The 14534-nt window shown below is 47.1% G+C and overlaps 1 protein-coding gene across 3 annotated transcripts in view; it reads left to right on the top strand.

Moving 5' to 3' along the window:
- CMKLR1 (chemerin chemokine-like receptor 1) overlaps nucleotides 1–14319 on the top strand; it is a 41127-nt gene extending 26808 nt beyond the window's left edge. For all 3 annotated transcript variants that reach the window (XM_044989488.1, XM_044989490.1, XM_044989491.1), the window contains exons 2-3: nucleotides 10881–10965; nucleotides 11913–14319. In XM_044989488.1, the coding sequence (XP_044845423.1) occupies nucleotides 11916–12983 (1068 nt within the window). In that variant the 5' untranslated portion in view covers nucleotides 10881–10965; nucleotides 11913–11915 and the 3' untranslated portion in view covers nucleotides 12984–14319. The remainder of the gene's footprint in view (nucleotides 1–10880; nucleotides 10966–11912) is intronic.
- Nucleotides 14320–14534: the final 215 nt, after the last annotated feature.

Genomic DNA, 14534 nt, shown 5'->3' on the forward strand with positions numbered 1-14534 from the left:
GACTTGTGTTACCCCAGCAGGGGACCTGGCGGGAGGACTAGGCCCCAGGAGCTGCAGAGTGATGCAGAACCAGACTGGCAGACAATAGGGGGTGCTAGAGTAGAAGAACGTCTGCAATGCCGAGTCCTGGTTTAAGGGGGCGCTCCTGGGTAAGCCCCTCCCATTACCCTTAGGCTTAACTTTGAGCATGTGTTTGCATCCCATTGAAATTACGCAGGTACTTGAGTGCTTTCCTGAATAGGAATATTTTCCCAAATCAAGGCCATCGAGTCTACAGACTCAAGAAGTTTGAGTCATTTGGCTGATGGTCATTTAACTCTTGCGAACATCCATCCCAATATTCTGCAGCAAAGGTCCTTAACACAATAGTGTCAGTGCAATGTGTTGTTCTGTTACAGTAGATAGAATACTGCAGTATTTCCCTTAATAAGGGAGCATCTGATCTTTCGGTGCTTCTATAACCCTGAACAATTATCCCTGTCAGAGGTTTGCATGTTGCTAATATAAACATAACTCCTGTTGTTAATCAACTGCATTGCCAGGGATACGAATAAAAGGAATCATTACAGAGGATGAGATTACTGCTGGAAACTCCGGGTCTGTTATTTTAACGTATAAATGAGATAATTGTAGAAAAGTCTGAGCCAGTGGGTGTGAGAGAAGGAGCAACTTCCAGGCCCAAGCCTGACAACAAAACTATTTTCAGGCCCATGTCTGCTCCTGCCATGTCTCCGCTGTCTTTTATTAATGCAGGCAGAAGCACAGGAGGTTGGCAGGACTCCGCTAACCAAATGTTCCCCAAACATCTGTCTGCGATTTCCGTTACTCACAGAACTGGACTGGTCCCTCAGCCAATTTCAGGTCTGCCAGCAAAACTTGTGAACATGCAAAATCTGGCTCGAACGTCAGCACTCTGTGGGCAGATTTTCCAGTCTGCGGGAGGAAGGCTGGGTCTGTGGTTGCAGATGTCGGATGGAGAGGATTACGGAGAGGAGCCGTGAGATTAGCGCTGGGACACTGCTAGTTATGAGAAAAGGAAAAAAAATGGAAGTAGAAGAAATGTCTAACAGGCCCACGAGTGAAGCTCGGGTCGCAAAATACAGCGGGGCTGAGCCCAGAGTGCCTGGCTCGGTGTTTCCCCAGTATTCAGTCAAAGGCTCTTGCTGAAATCCACAGGAGTTTGTCTAGGTAAGGAGTCAGTCTTGGTACAGACATCAGTATTTAGCCTGGGGTTAGGGACTGAGCCAGACTGTTACTGTCCTCAGCGCCTGTGGATCAGACCCTTAACTAGCCAAGTGCCTTGCTCCATATCCATAATTCAGTAAAGCACCAGATTTGCGGGGCTGAGGGAACATGCTGGACCCGCACCTCTGGAGATGGAGGTCCTCTCTCTGCAGGACGGGCACAACCCAAGCTGCACAAGTTTCTCTCACACCCATAGGTTGGTGCTTGGCCAGGAAATCAGATTTCTGCTGGGCAAAAATGGGGGTCACCCGTTGGCAGGGAAAACAGGCTTTTTCCGTTTTGGCAGCGAAAGCTCAGACTATGGAGACAGCGTCGTTGTAAAGGCTCTGGCGGGTGACACAAAGCCGCATTTTGCGGTCAGTGAAGCATTTGCCCACACAGCTCAGGCTGGAGTTGCTCTGGCCTTTCCACATGCTTGTCGTGGCTTTCTCTAAGATGCACCTCAGGAGACGCTGATTGCCCTGAAGGGCGAGTGTGCAGGGCAGAGTGTTTTCTCTTCTCCCCCATTGCCAGATTCTGCCCTTACCTTTGCCAGTGTAAATATGGAGATGCTCCATTGACTTCAAGGGAGTTGCTGCAGCTATGCACAGAGTAACTGCACTCTGACTCTCTCCCCTGCTTGTTCCTGTCTATGCACATTCACCCAAGGATCAGACCAGCGGTGCTGCGGTAGCAGTCTCCCTGGCGAGCTCTCTGCCACCTCCACATACCAGAGTCATTTGTAATGCACCATCGTACCCTCAAATCCCACTGGCTCCCAGGATTGGCCTTTCTTTGCCGCCTGCGTGACTGTCCTTCCAGCTGCATTTACATAGAACAAACTGGAACCCCCAAGACCAATGTGACTAGCAGGGTGGGTGTACCAGGGAATACCTTGCACAGTAATTTAAAGGTGGGATCCTGAAATTAAATGTAATGACCCCCACTTCCTGGTGCAGCACACCCACTTGGGCCACCTATCCCCGGCCAGCAGCACCGCCACAAAGGCCTGGGGGTCAGCCAGGGCACCTCAACCCCCAAAAGGCTGATTTAAAAAAAATACCCTCAGACAATCCAGTGTGCATGGAGATCCCATCAGCTTGTCTGTGACCTCTTAGTGGTGGTGTCTCATGGACAGGGCTGGGCAAAGGGTCTGGCTTGAACCAGGAGTCCATCCCAAGTCAGCACAAACCTACAGCGACCAGCCCCGGTGCATGAAGGTTTGTGAGGAGCTGACACCGTCCCATGCACGTATGTGCATTTTATTTGTCACTTGTACACCAGGTGTCTGCACCCTGCCGTTCTGTAGCCTGGAATGGCTTGTCATGGCTCACTAGGTGGGTGCCTGGCTTGAACAGTGTCTGGCGATGGTCTGACTGCACTGGTAATCCTTGGGAACACAATGGACAAATCTGTGGTCTGATTTAGACAGACAGATGGACACACAAACACAGTGAAACAAATGAATGAAGCTATGCACAGAGTTTCTGCCTCTGTGTGTGTATAGACAGACAGACAGACACAAGTTAGATCTCTGTGCAGGCAGCCAGCTAAGCCATTTGAAAACATCTACTTATATATTCCAACCTTCACTTAGAATTTTTAGCATCACCTGTTACTTTAGCAGAAGCTCATTGAATGCATCGGCCTAAACTTGTTCGCTTCTTTGTGTGTATGTGTCTCTCTCGGGCTATCTGAGAGTGAAGTGGCTTTTCAGCTGTCGAAGGCTCACTGCTCACTGTTCTCCAGCCTATTGTCATTATTAAATGGCTTTGAACCGCTCCCTGCTCCAAGCTATCATCCTCTGACGCCGAGGACAGAGACATACTGTGCAGTGCCAAATGACAGAGAGTGCTACAGTGATCGCCACTGTAAACACAGCTCTTTAGATAATAAGAAACAAATATTTTCCAGCTAATTTCTTGGATTCTGCCTCGGCTCGGCTCAAGTTTCTACAATCTGCACCAGTTTATATCTACCCCTTTCTGGGGATGAGCTATCGAAGGATTTGTCACTGGGCATATGGTTTAAAATGGAGGATACAGATGAGCTATGTGGCTATTTACTGCAATAACATTTACGGCTGGAAAATACAGTGTGCACAGACCCAAGGTGGCCGTCTGTACAGGGGCGAATTTCACCATGTAAGATTAATTTAGAATGCCACACGCCTTGTGGCAAGCAAATTACCAATCAGCACAACGGTCCCAGTACAAAGCCTTCATTTATCTCCATCACAGGGCTTGGCTACACTTGCAAGTTGCAGCGCTGGTAGAGGCTTTCCAGCGCTGCAATTAGTAACCGTCCACACCTGCAAGGCACATCCAGCGCTGCAACTCCCTGGCTGCAGCGCTGGCTGTACACCTGGCCGGGTTGGGGTGTAGCGATTGCAGCGCTGGTGATCCAGCGCTGCTCATCAAGTGTGGACACACACCAGCGCTTTTATTGGCCTCCAGGGAATAAGGAGATATCCCAGAATGCTTTTAACTAAATTACTCCCTTTGTTTTGTTATGCAGCCTCTCTTTGTTTTGTTGTGAACCTCCGGAGGAGCTCCGTTTCGCTCTGTTTCTACCGGAGCTGCTTATCAGCTCCTGTTTGCTGTGATCAATCTGTGAACAATCAAATGAGATCCTCCTCCCTGTTGTGAACGAGCTCTGTGGAGCTCCTCCGTTGCCGCTGCTGCTATCTAAAAAACAAACAAAGCTCCTGTTTGCTGTGATCATCTGTACCTGGCTGTAAACAATCAAATGAGAGGCAGGCAGGGAAACAGCGGGAGTCGTGTTGCCTGCATGCTGTTTGCAATTAAGAGTTAAGACTAAGGGGTCGGAAAAATGTTCTGATTTTTCAAGTCAGGAAGCTAACACACAGTGTTGGCTCCAAAAATCCACTCTCTCTTTCCCCCCGCTCCCTGTCACACTAGACCCCACTCCACCCCCCTCTTTTGAAAAGCACGTTGCGGCCACTTGAATGCTGGGATAGCTGCCCATAATGCATCACTCCCAACAGCGCTGGAAATGCTGCAAATGTGGCCACACACCAGCGCTGGTAGCTGTGAGTGTGGCCACACACCAGCGCTGCTCCTACACAGCTGGATGACCAGCGCTGCAAACTACCAGCGCTGCAAACTGTAAGTGTAGCCAAGCCCACAGTGTGCCAGACATGTCACATGTGCATGCCAGCCATGTTTAAGCCAGTGCACCAGCTGGGCCTGATGGGGTGCCCCTGCCAAATAGGTTTGACTATGTCAGTCATTCCCACCTGATTGTGCCAGCAACCCCAATCCAAGGCACTGCCCATCCCAGATGGTGTCAACCAGTGTCCTGGGCTGAGCATTGTGGGAACATCCTGACCTGGGGTTCCCAGTTACCCCGGCATGAGCACACCAGCCGTCCCAGTCTGAGTGGGCTGATCTCCCTAGTCTGAATGCACCGACAGACCCAGGCTGATTCTGGATCATACACAGCTTCTGCTTTAGACCAGAACAGCAAAGAGCTGGATAATGGTGGCTGCAGGTTATACTCACATGCTGTCACTCTATAGATAATCACTTATTCCAAGAGTGCTTGAATTACATAGTTACTAGAGATGGTCGACAATCGTCCAACGATTTTTTTGATCGAAAATGACATTTTTGGGTCTAAATACACCTTTCTTTCGGAAAAGTCCATTTTTGACAACTGCAAATTTTCAGTTGTCGAAAAACCCAACATTTTTAGTTTGCAGTTATACAACAAAGTGCTGAAACATTTTGCAGAAAATTTTTGACAAAAATGAAACTATTTCTATAGTCTTTGAAATTTTTCAAAGGAAAAACTCCAGTTTCCTGACCAGCTGTAACCACTATCCACTCATGCTTTATGCCATCAGCTGGTAGCCGCATGGATCAGGGAGTGGTTACCTCTTTGGCCTGAGTGGTTAGTCAATATGTGGGGCCTTGCAGGGTTGTTTCCATTTGGATGAGGAATCAGTGATACAAGGCAGGTATTTTCTTTGTGTAAGATTGTTTGTTTTCAAAGAACACACATAAAGTCCTATTTCTCTGAAGATAGTAGAAACAAACAACAGCAGGCAGTTTCTTTGCTCAGAAATCTCCCACTCTGACACTCCAGTGAACTCTGTGCCCAAGAAGCTCTATCTCTTTGCTTCCTCTCTGGGTCTTGCTCACTACTCGGTCTTCTGTCTCCAGCACCCACAGGCAACAACCAAATATCCTATCCCCTGAGTTTGCATCAGGGAAATCCTTCAGTCCACATGGCTTAGCTCCGACCTGCCAGGCAGCTTAGTCCTTGGGTGGTAGCATCTATTGTTTGCAGCTGGCTTTACAACATAATGGGGCTTGATTGCGCCTTCTATTGAGCCTGAAGGAGGATGCTTGGATGCTCATTGGCCTTAATGAGTTCTGTGACTTCCTTTGAATCCAAGAACCCGCTGGTAGCAGCCATTAGCATCTTTCAGAGTAACAGTATCTTTCTCTCCACATATGAAACATTGCACAACTTCCCAGGAGGATATAGGTTTCCTCTTCCTCTGAGAGTATCAGTTAGTTTCGATGAGGCCGGGTCCTGGGGCTGAAGGACTGATTCCATAGGGCTCATCTGACAGGTTTTTCTGAAGCCAGTGAGATGCCTTTCCTGGGGTATATTCACAGAATAGAATATCGGGGTTGGAAGGGACCTCAGGCGCTCACCTCCACCTGCAGTAGCATGGAAGGGATTATCCCCCATTGCTATCTTCATGACAACTGTCATCACATATGCTGAGGGCTGTTATAAGGGGATGGGGATTAATTGTTCTCCACTTCTGCTGGAAGTAGGACAAGAAGTGATGGGCTTAATCTGCAGCAAGGGAGATTTAGGTTAGATGTTAAGAAAAACTTTCTAACTGTCAGGGTAGTTAAACTCTGGAATAGCTTCCAAGGGAGGTCGTGGAATCCCCGTCACTGGAGGCTCTTAAGAACAGGGTGGACAGACACCCATCAGGTTTACTTGGTCTTTCCTCAGTGCAGGGGGCTGGATTCGATGACCTCTCCAGGTCCTTTCGAGCCTAACATTTCTCTCATTCGATGTATGTTGTACAATGCACTCCAGGTGAAAGTTACCCCTTGCATGGCTCAGGTGCCACGTACCTGGTGTTGGCTCACTGAGTATTACTCGGAGTACATGGAATCTCTCCCATTCCCAGGGAGGTTTTGATTGTCTGATCCAGCGAGAGTTTGGGGGTCTTTTAGTCATTTGCTTTGTACAGTCTCCTTTTATTGTCCAAATGTTAAAGTCCGATAAAAAGAAAGTAAAAAAGAACCAAATAAACAGAGAATCCCAATAAATAACCAACTAAATAGCTTTGAAATGTCAAGCTAAACGTCACTGGGGGAACTAGTTGTTCAGAGCAACGCTAAAACACCGAATTTTGAAATAAAATAAGATGCGTGTGAGCCCCATGGGAACATCAGCAAACTTCTCTTCACAAGCATTCTCCTCGCTGGGGCCGTAGACCGCACTATTCCGTGCAGCGTATGAGCACCAATCAGAATTCAACTCACCCCAAGCACCAGCAATCTCTCATTTATATTTAAAGATTTCTCCAACCAATGTGCAACTGTCAAGGAGCCATTGTAGGAACCTCCGGTTCATCAGGTGAGTGTATCACACAAGCTGAATTCTCCATTATCACAGAATTGGGTGAGTTTGAGCTGATGGGCCAACCTCAGAAAGGTTCAGGGTTCAGATTCAACAAAGAAAAGCCCCTAGAAGCGCTGATATTTATCAGAACCATCCACCTTTCTGAGGCCTGTGAAATTAGGCTGGAAATCTCACATGAGCAGGGATTTTCTGCTACTGGTCATCAGGCCAGAGTTACATCAAGAGCAGCTGTGATTTTTTAAGCGATTGGATGGATCACAGTAGTACAAATGAAAAACATGTGTATGAGAGAGAGAGAGACGAGTCGGAGGAGTTGGTGTGGAGAATTCAACTGACCACTTCAGAACCATCCTTCTATTTGGGTTTGGGTTAGCAATAAAAATAGAGCAGCAAACTTTTCCCCTAGTGTTGCGGTCTGGGACTTAGGCAGTTGGACCTAGTGGTCAGAGCAGGAGCTGGGACTCAGGAACTGGAGCGCAGAGCCGGAGGCAGAATCAGGAGTCAAGCCCAGGGTCAGAGTCAGTAGCCAGGAGTGGGTGTAAAAGCAGGGATCTGGAACAGGGCAGGAACCAGGAAGAGGACAGGAAGGCAGGGTCTAATATAACAGCCAGTCTGGGATTCACCTCATTGCCCAGACAACTTCCCGTGCCTCCTTCTGGCTTAAATAGGGAGTCTGAGCCAATCAGAGAGGCCAGAGGTCTCCTCCAATCAGGAGCTTCGTGGGTGGTGCCTGTGTTGAGGTAGGGTCCATCAGCCCACACTCCCTGCTGGGTGGAGGCTGCAGTCTGGGTGCAGACCTAGATTCGAAACTCAGGCTCCCTCGCACGTAGCCAGTTCATCTACCCTTATCTTGTTTTCTACGCTCTTCTACAAAAAAGTTCTCCAGACCTGTTCAGTAACAGTCAGAGATGCTACTGCTTCGCTTAGTGATCGGCTCGTTTGGGGGCATGTTTGTATGAGGAAGGATGAACCAGAGAAGGCAGGTCCCTGCTCTTTTACTGAAGCCTTGTCTCATAAAACCCTGCAAATGAAAGTGCAAATGAAGCCGGATCCTGCCATCGAGACCATCTGTGGTTTTGCCTTTCGAAAGGTAACAATATGAAAATCACTGGTCTATAAAGGGAACAGTTAGAACGGCTCATTAAACAGGAACATTAATAGTCAGCTGTATAACAACCAGTTCTGCTGATATTGTTACTTCCGCTGGATCATCAACTTTAATTCCTGCTCACGACAATGAAGGGTTCACCAGGGCAAGGCCTCCTTTTGATTCAGGCCAATATACAAGCTGTGTCCTAAAATCTCATTTATTACAGTCACTCGGTTGTCTCCCTGCAGAGTGTCACTTTGTCCTGGAGTGAGACTGACTACAAGGCAGCGGCTGAGGTGTCCTGCAGCAGCATGAGACCCAATCCAGTGTCGTCACCTGGACTCCAGTTCAGGAAAGCACTTAAAGATGTGCCTAACTCTTGAGGTCAATGGGACTTGAACACGTGCTTAAAGTTAAGCAGGTACTTAAGGGCTTGTCTACGCAGTGCAGCAATGCACCCTACAGGGTGGGATTTGTAAAGCGCACTCAGGTGTTGCGCGTTATGTGGTCCATGTGCTGGTGGGCACTAAAGGCTCAACGCACACTTCCTTAAAGCGCACTAGAGAACCTTTAGTGTGCACCAGCAGGGTGTCCATGGCTCAATTAATGCGCAACACCTGAGTGCGCCTTACAAATCCCACCCCCGTAAGGTGCATTACCGCATCCTGTAGATAAGTCCTAAGCAAGGGCTTTCCTGAACTGGGACCATGAGTAGTTGATGGACAAATTGCCAAATGCTCCTTGGTTCCATCAGCAAATCTCCCATAAATTGAGATTCTCAGGGATGGGCCAAATTCGTCACCCTGGATCCTAAACACTCCTTGACTTTTACTGGGAGCGCTGGGGTGTCTCAGAATCTAGCCCTGAGCAGATCTGAATTGCACAGCTCCCAGCACTGCCGGGATGTTTTCTGAGCAATCAAGCTTGGAGAATCTGCAAAGCGAGGCTTAAAAATCTAGTTCTCTCGCCTCATTCTTCTGCTTCTTCCTGCTTCTAGCTGGGCTGGAATAAGAGCAGGGCAGCCTTTCCAGTTGGGTTTTGGAGCTCAGGGTCCTTGTAGGACACAGGGCATGCAGAGCTGAATGACAATTAAAAATAATTAAAATAAAACAAAAGCTAACCAGGCTTCTTTCCCCTACGGCCCTTTGCGACCAGCATACACACGAGATGCGTCTTCCACATGAGATAGTGGCTACAGAACCAAGGACAGCATGTAATGACCCTAAGCAAGAACATTGGAGAACGTCCTCATTTATTTCAAGCTTGAGGTGAAGGACTGGTTCAGTTCTTGCACAAAAGGATAGATGATACGTCACTGTATTTTGTGCTTTTATTACTGTTTGTTCTATGTGGATCCAAAGCCAGCTACTCTTTATGTAGGAAAAGAAGATAAAAATCTACAGTTAATACAAAACGGAGGCAAATGGCAAATATTGATTCAAACAGGCACAATTCTTATTGAATTCTGTAAATGAAAAGTTGTCTAGTATTATCCTGAGGTATCTAGCTCAGTTTGCCAGACCCAAGAAACGTAGGCAGCCCGGGAGATGTTTAGATGAACAAAAAGACTTATCTGAACCTCCAGACTTCTCACTAATTGCTGGAGAGATGGGTCCAAGCCTCAAAATTTGCATTTGAATGTAGATTCGGATGTGGAAACTTGCACAGTTCAGAGGTTTTTAGACACAGTGCTTTGGTTCATTACTCAGTCCTTACACAGGTAAACTTCTGGTGACGGCGATAGGAATTTTTAGCTCAGTAACTGGATGAAGTACTCCTATCCCACAAGGAGGCTAACGTAACTCAGTAAATGGATGATGTACTCCTATCACACAAGGAGGCTATTGTAATTCCTATCACACAAGGAGGCTAACATACTTTCCAGTCCATTAGTAACTAAGGAGGATGTTAAACAATATCATCTAGAGATATATATTTTTAAGTTAGCTGGCCTGGATAACTTGCACACAATAATCCTAAAAGAGTTGGCCGAGGATATCTCTGCCCACTGATGTTATTTTGTAATAAATCTTGGATTACCAGAAAAATTCACCCTCCCAAACTGCAGCGTGAATGATACAATATACAATAGGCTGCGTGCACATCCCCGTAATTATGCTGTCACTGCCTCGATCCTTGCCAGCATGCAGCAGAGAAGCCACGTGGTGCTGGTGGTTAGGCAGCAGCAGACAGGACTGATGAGTAAGGTCTTCTATTTACAGTAATGGCCTGTAGGAAGTTTCTCTCTGAGTAAGACAACTGTGATGTGAGCAGCGTCCATGTGACAACGAAGAATCCAGCCAGCAGAAAAAGGTCCACAGCTTTACCGGCCACATGGTTGGGGAAATTGTAGCTGTGGCTGTTCCCGGGGCTCAGAAACAAGATTAAACTTACACTGATTTATCAAGTTTGGAAAATCCTTGCTAGAGAGGCTGGAAGCAACAAGAGCTGGAGGGGATAGTAGCAAATGGAACTTTAGGTCAGATAAACTAATTAATTAATTAATAACACTGCTGTAGCCCCTGTAGCAAGAATTGCCAAAGGAAATTACTACATGCAAAGATCAGATGAGTTTAACTTCCCAAAACAACCCTTTTAAAATCACGGGTGGCTGTTTGTCTAAAAGCTCTGCATTAGCAATTATTTTGGGGAAGTTCTCCGGCCTGTGTGTGGCAGGGAGTCAGACGAGGTGATCACAACAGGCCCTTCTGGCCTTGGCATATAGGAATCATCCCTGTGATTTTTGTCTGAATCCAAGACAAACATGGATTTCCTGCCTGACGGGTGCACGGCCCTAGTTTGATCCCTGTTTTAATATTATATCTAAGCACCTACACATGCCTCTGAACAGGGAATGCTTTCAAAGGAAAGAACTGTCCGTGCTGGTCGGCTAATAAACCCAGTGGGTCTCTTTCCTGTATTGCAGGTGTTTCCAGCTATTCGGTGAGTGGATGAGACCCCTGCTACAGGGACATTGAGAGTGGAGCTGAAGAAAATACTGGTGTGAACAGGTGAGTTCCTAACCTTAGTTACACTTGTGCAATCCCACAGAAGTCAGTTGAGAGGCATGTTTGCCTGAGAGCAAAAATTTGGCCCCGAAATGTGCAATTGAACAAATGCTGAGGAGGAGAAAGAGAAGCACAATGATATTTTGCACTATCGGAGGATCTCAGAGCACTTACAGAGCACCAATTAATTAAGCCTCCGATGCTCCCTTGGGTGGTGGGTGGGTTGTATCAGACCTATTTTGCAACGCAAGGGCCTGATTCCAAACCTTGATGAAATCAAACAGTTTTAGATCATGCCCCTTGGTACCAAATGCAAAATCCTCCCCTCGGCCCTACGAGTGTAAATCCACATTAAGGGCTTGTCCACACTTACGGCGCTGCCGTGGTGCAGCCGCTGTAGCTCTTAGTGAAGACGCTACCGACGGGAGAGCGTCTGTCTGCACAGGTATTCCATCTCCCTGACAGGCAGGAGCTATGTCCATGGGAGAAGTTAGTGTTTGGATCAATACAGATGCTCTTAAACACCATGACCTGCAGTCTTTCCTTCATGTCTGTGAGCCAGGATTTGCTATATTTGACTAACCAGTCCTGGAGGGGCTTGCAGGCGGCCAAAGGCAGGTTTTCCCATAGAAATCGCATGTCAAAGGTGTATACAATAGCAGCCCGTTGGCCCCGTGCATGATTTTACCCCACTTTGTGACATAATAGTGCACATTCTACTCTTAGAACTGCCAGCTTCTGTCCTCACCTGCAGGTGTGCAGCTCCTGTGGAGAGCTGTAGACACATGCATTTAAGGCAGCATGGAGCAATCCCTTTACATGACAAACTAAAGTCTGTGGGACAAATCCTGAATTCTTCACTCCTGTTGATTTGGCCTTGTACACAGAAACAAGCAGAGGGATAGTCTATAAAAGAACCGCCTGGTGAAATTGTTGTGATTTGTTTACAGATAATGGTGACCTACAATTACTCTTATGACTACTTGGTGGATTATGATTATGATAATTTCACCACGGTTAGTGTTAAGCAAGAGCCATCGCATGATGCAGGAGACATTGCTAGAATCTTCTCTGTTGTAGTCTACAGCCTCACCTGCCTCCTGGGAATTCTGGGGAACGGCCTAGTCATCACGATCATCACTTTCAAGATGAAAAAGTCCATCAATGCCATTTGGTTTCTCAACCTGGCTGTTGCCGACTTTCTTTTCAACGTCTTCCTGCCACTGAATATCGCGTACACCGCCATGAACTACCATTGGGTCTTTGGGGCGGCCATGTGCAAGTTAAACTCTTTCCTCCTCAACCTGAACTTGTACAGCAGTGTGCTGCTGCTGACGACCATCAGCTTAGACCGTTGTGTGTCCGTGGTCCTTCCAGTCTGGGCCCAAAACCATCGAACCACTACGCTGGCATGTTTGGTTTGCGTCGTCGACTGGGTGCTTGGTTTGGCAATGAGTTCCCCGTCTCTCGTTTTCCGGGACACTGCAACTCACGAAGGCAATGTGATATGTTTTAGTAACTACACCTTGTCCGGGAATAAGTATGACCATCCTTTGGGTGTGAAGAGACACCAGATTGTAAACCTTGTCAGGTTTCTGACAGGGTTTGTCATTCCCATCACCGTCATCACAGTCTGTTACATGATCATTGTCGTCAAGCTGAAACGAAACCGGCTTGCCAAATCCAAAAAGCCCTTCAAGATCATTGTCACCATTATTGTGACCTTCTTCCTGTGCTGGACCCCCTACCATGTCCTGAACCTCCTTGAAACGCAGCATGAGCAAGTCTCCCATGGGGTATTCAAAATTGGGATTCCCATCACCACGGCTCTGGCTGCGGCCAGCAGCTGCATGAATCCCATCCTGTATGTCTTCATGGGCCAGGACTTTAAAAAGTTTAAGGTGACCATCCTCTCCAGACTAGTGAACGCACTAAGTGAAGACGCCACCCACTCGACTCTCGCTCAGAGGAGCTTCTCTAAGATGTCTTCAATGACTGAAAAGGATACCACCCTCCTCTGAGCTCTACCTTTGGCACCTCAGGGGCTCACCCAGGATAAGCTCCCATCCGCTTTTATTTGGAAGCAAAAGATAATTGCACTGAGATCTATGAACGTTCTCTAGTGCTTTCAAACTATAGTTGAAGAACACTTTCCAAGTGTTCCAAGCAGTGCCTGGGTTTTCCCTATCAAATCTGTGCATCTACCCACATTAGTCATGTCGCATGATGGGTGCCATGAATCTTCACTATAGATTCTCTGACCCAGATTGTTAAAGGGACAAACCATAGCACATTTTATATGCAGTCGCAATACCAACGCTGGTAGCTCTTCATGTACCTTTTGCTTGCACTTTTACACTCCTCATGCCTCCTGAACTGCTCCAGAGAAGGACAATACCACCTTAAAACACCTGGAATCAAAACTGCAGATATGGATTATTATGGCCTAGGGTTTGGAACGCTCTGTGGCTTAAATGCATTTCCATCTTTGGCTGTTGGCTATTGGACTAGTTCATTCATTCAGTCTTTTGCCCAAATCAGATCCTCAAAGATTATACATGCTTGCACCTAATAATTATGTGTTTAAACCCTGCATTAGTGGTGACTGCACATGCAGTCTGGTGTTTGCATGTACAAATCTTCATTTGCACATACAATTGCTTAGTCTATGGGCAAATTAGCACCCAAATTTAGAAAATTTGACCTTAAATGACTAGAAGACTGGGTAATGTAGACGTTTCCAGAGACGAAGGAAATTGACGAGACTTATGCCAAAGAGAGAGAAAAGTGCAGAGAAGAGAAAATCAGATTGCTTCTCAGTGAAGTTGGGGAGAAGGTGGAGGAGGCCATGACTTGTAACTCTTAGCTTTGAGGACATCCTTCCAATGCCCACCATGAAGGATAAGATTCTGTCACTTTCACAGACTTCCATGACATTTTCCGCTTCAGCCCCAAGGTAGCAGGGGCCCTGGCTGTCAGTCAGCGGGAGCCCTGGAGCTCCGAGCTGTGCCAGGCTGTGAGGGTCCCAGAACTCTCAGCCACTGCAGGCGGCAGGAGGCCCCAGAGGCTGCCGGGAGCACCTGGTGTGCCACCCACAGGTGGCAGGGGCACCCGGAGGGCAGTGGGCAGCAGGGGCACCTGTCCGTGACTTTTACTAAAAATAACCGTGACAGAATCTTCACCTTGCCCATCACACAGTGGGATCAAAATGTGGTGCTACTCTAGCTGGGATATGCATTGCCTATTATATAAGAAAATGATTATGAACATGTTATGCACCATGTATGCGTATAGCCACTTAACCAACATCTTAAAGGCACAGAATATATTGGTACTAATATAATCATTTTTTTAAAATTGTGTTCTGACTATTCTTTTCTCATCAAGTCCACCTTAAGTCAGAGGGGATACAGAAGAACTCATAAATATCAGACAGAATACTAATAAAAACGTACACTCACATAACACCTGTACCGCAAAGGAATCAGAAAGCGTTCCTGATATACGTACTATGTACCGGGATAACTTCTTCCACCACTACAATGCAGCCACCTCTGGGGTTGAATGTGGCA

The sequence above is a fragment of the Mauremys mutica genome, chromosome 16, assembly GCF_020497125.1.
Source record: "Mauremys mutica isolate MM-2020 ecotype Southern chromosome 16, ASM2049712v1, whole genome shotgun sequence".
In the NCBI taxonomy this organism is placed as follows: domain Eukaryota; kingdom Metazoa; phylum Chordata; order Testudines; family Geoemydidae; genus Mauremys; species Mauremys mutica.